Source organism: Acanthamoeba castellanii (assembly GCF_000313135.1).
Source record: "Acanthamoeba castellanii str. Neff unplaced genomic scaffold scf7180000084655, whole genome shotgun sequence".
In the NCBI taxonomy this organism is placed as follows: Eukaryota; Discosea; order Longamoebia; family Acanthamoebidae; genus Acanthamoeba; species Acanthamoeba castellanii.
Genome location: NW_004457660.1, coordinates 1 through 1,239, shown reverse-complemented (window position 1 = coordinate 1,239; position 1,239 = coordinate 1). Strand labels below are relative to the sequence as shown.

Below are 1,239 nucleotides of genomic sequence, written 5' to 3'. Positions count from 1 at the left end.
GCGGCCCTGCTTCCTCGATGTCATGACTCGCGTCTCGCAGATCTCGGGCGACACCATCACCGGCGCCACAACCACCTCGGGACAAAGCAGCAGCAGCAGCGCCGGCCTCAGCAGCGCCATTGCCGCCACGCCCTCCACCACCAGCCATAGCAACCAGTCACGTAGCGACACCTCGGACGACGGCACCGTGGCGGTGGCGGCCCCAGGCCGCATGCCCAGGGCCGATGTGTGCTTCGTCGTATGCGATCTGGCGCGGCTCGATGCGGTGTGGCACCGCGACCCGGCCGCGGCGCGAGAGCTGATCCGGGCCTACATCGACATCGTCCGACAGGCCGGCCGCCGGCACCGTGGCCACCTCTTCTCTCGGCCCATCTACCACAGCGGCGGCACGTTCCTGCTGGCTTTCGAGCGCTGCGCGGCGGCGCTCGACTTTGCACTCGACGTGCGGGGTGCGGCCCAGAGCGCAAAGGCGGCGGCGGGGGCGGCCGTGGACCACCTGCGCATCGGCATCGCGCAGCACGCGGGGCCGTGTCCGCCGGCGGCCGACGACCCGTTTAGGCGGGGCTACCAGGAGTCGTGCTATGCATCGGCCTGCCGCATGTGCACGTCGAGCGCTACGGGCCACGGCGCCATCGTGTGCTCGGCCGACCTCGCGCGCCAACTCGCCGCGCCGCCGGGCCTGCGCTTCGTCAGGCGAGGCGAGACGGCCATCTTGGTGGACAGCCAAAGTAATGGTGGTGGTGACGGCGAAGATGACGACAACGACAACGAAGAAGATGGTAACGACCACCAGCAGGGCGGCCTGTGCTCGTCGAACATGTGTTCGTTCATCATCAGCACGGACAAGCTGGTAAGAAGCGACGTCAAGCTGGGCTCGGGCGGCTACGGCCGGGTGTGGAAGGGCACCTACGGCGGCCAGACGGTGGCCATCAAGACCCTGCACGGCGGCCAAATGGACGAGGCGCAGCTCCTGGCCATACGCGAGGAGGCCGCCATGCTCTACAACGTCGACCACCCCTACGTCGTGCGGTTCATCGGCCTCGCCCTCTCGACCCGCGACGCCGGGTGCGGCCCCATGCTGGTGATGGAGTACCTCAAGGGCGGCAACCTCGAGCAGCTGCTCGAGAACTCGTCGCGCAAGCTGAGCTGGGCCGACCGAATGCGAATGCTGTGGACCGCAGCGCTGGGCCTCGAGGCCCTCCACGACCGAGTTTGGCATCGTGCACCGCGACATCAAGC

At 68.4% G+C, this 1,239-nt stretch overlaps 1 protein-coding gene across 1 annotated transcript; it reads left to right on the top strand.

The window, feature by feature from the left end:
- Nucleotides 1-22: 22 nt before the first annotated feature.
- ACA1_345010 (non-specific protein-tyrosine kinase) lies at nt 23-1,219 on the top strand (the record flags this gene model as incomplete). The annotated part of the gene is made up of 1 exon (XM_004353262.1): nt 23-1,219. A coding segment is annotated over one exon (1,197 nt), but the record flags the coding sequence as incomplete, so codon positions are not given.
- Between the last annotated feature and the right edge of the window lie 20 nt (nt 1,220-1,239).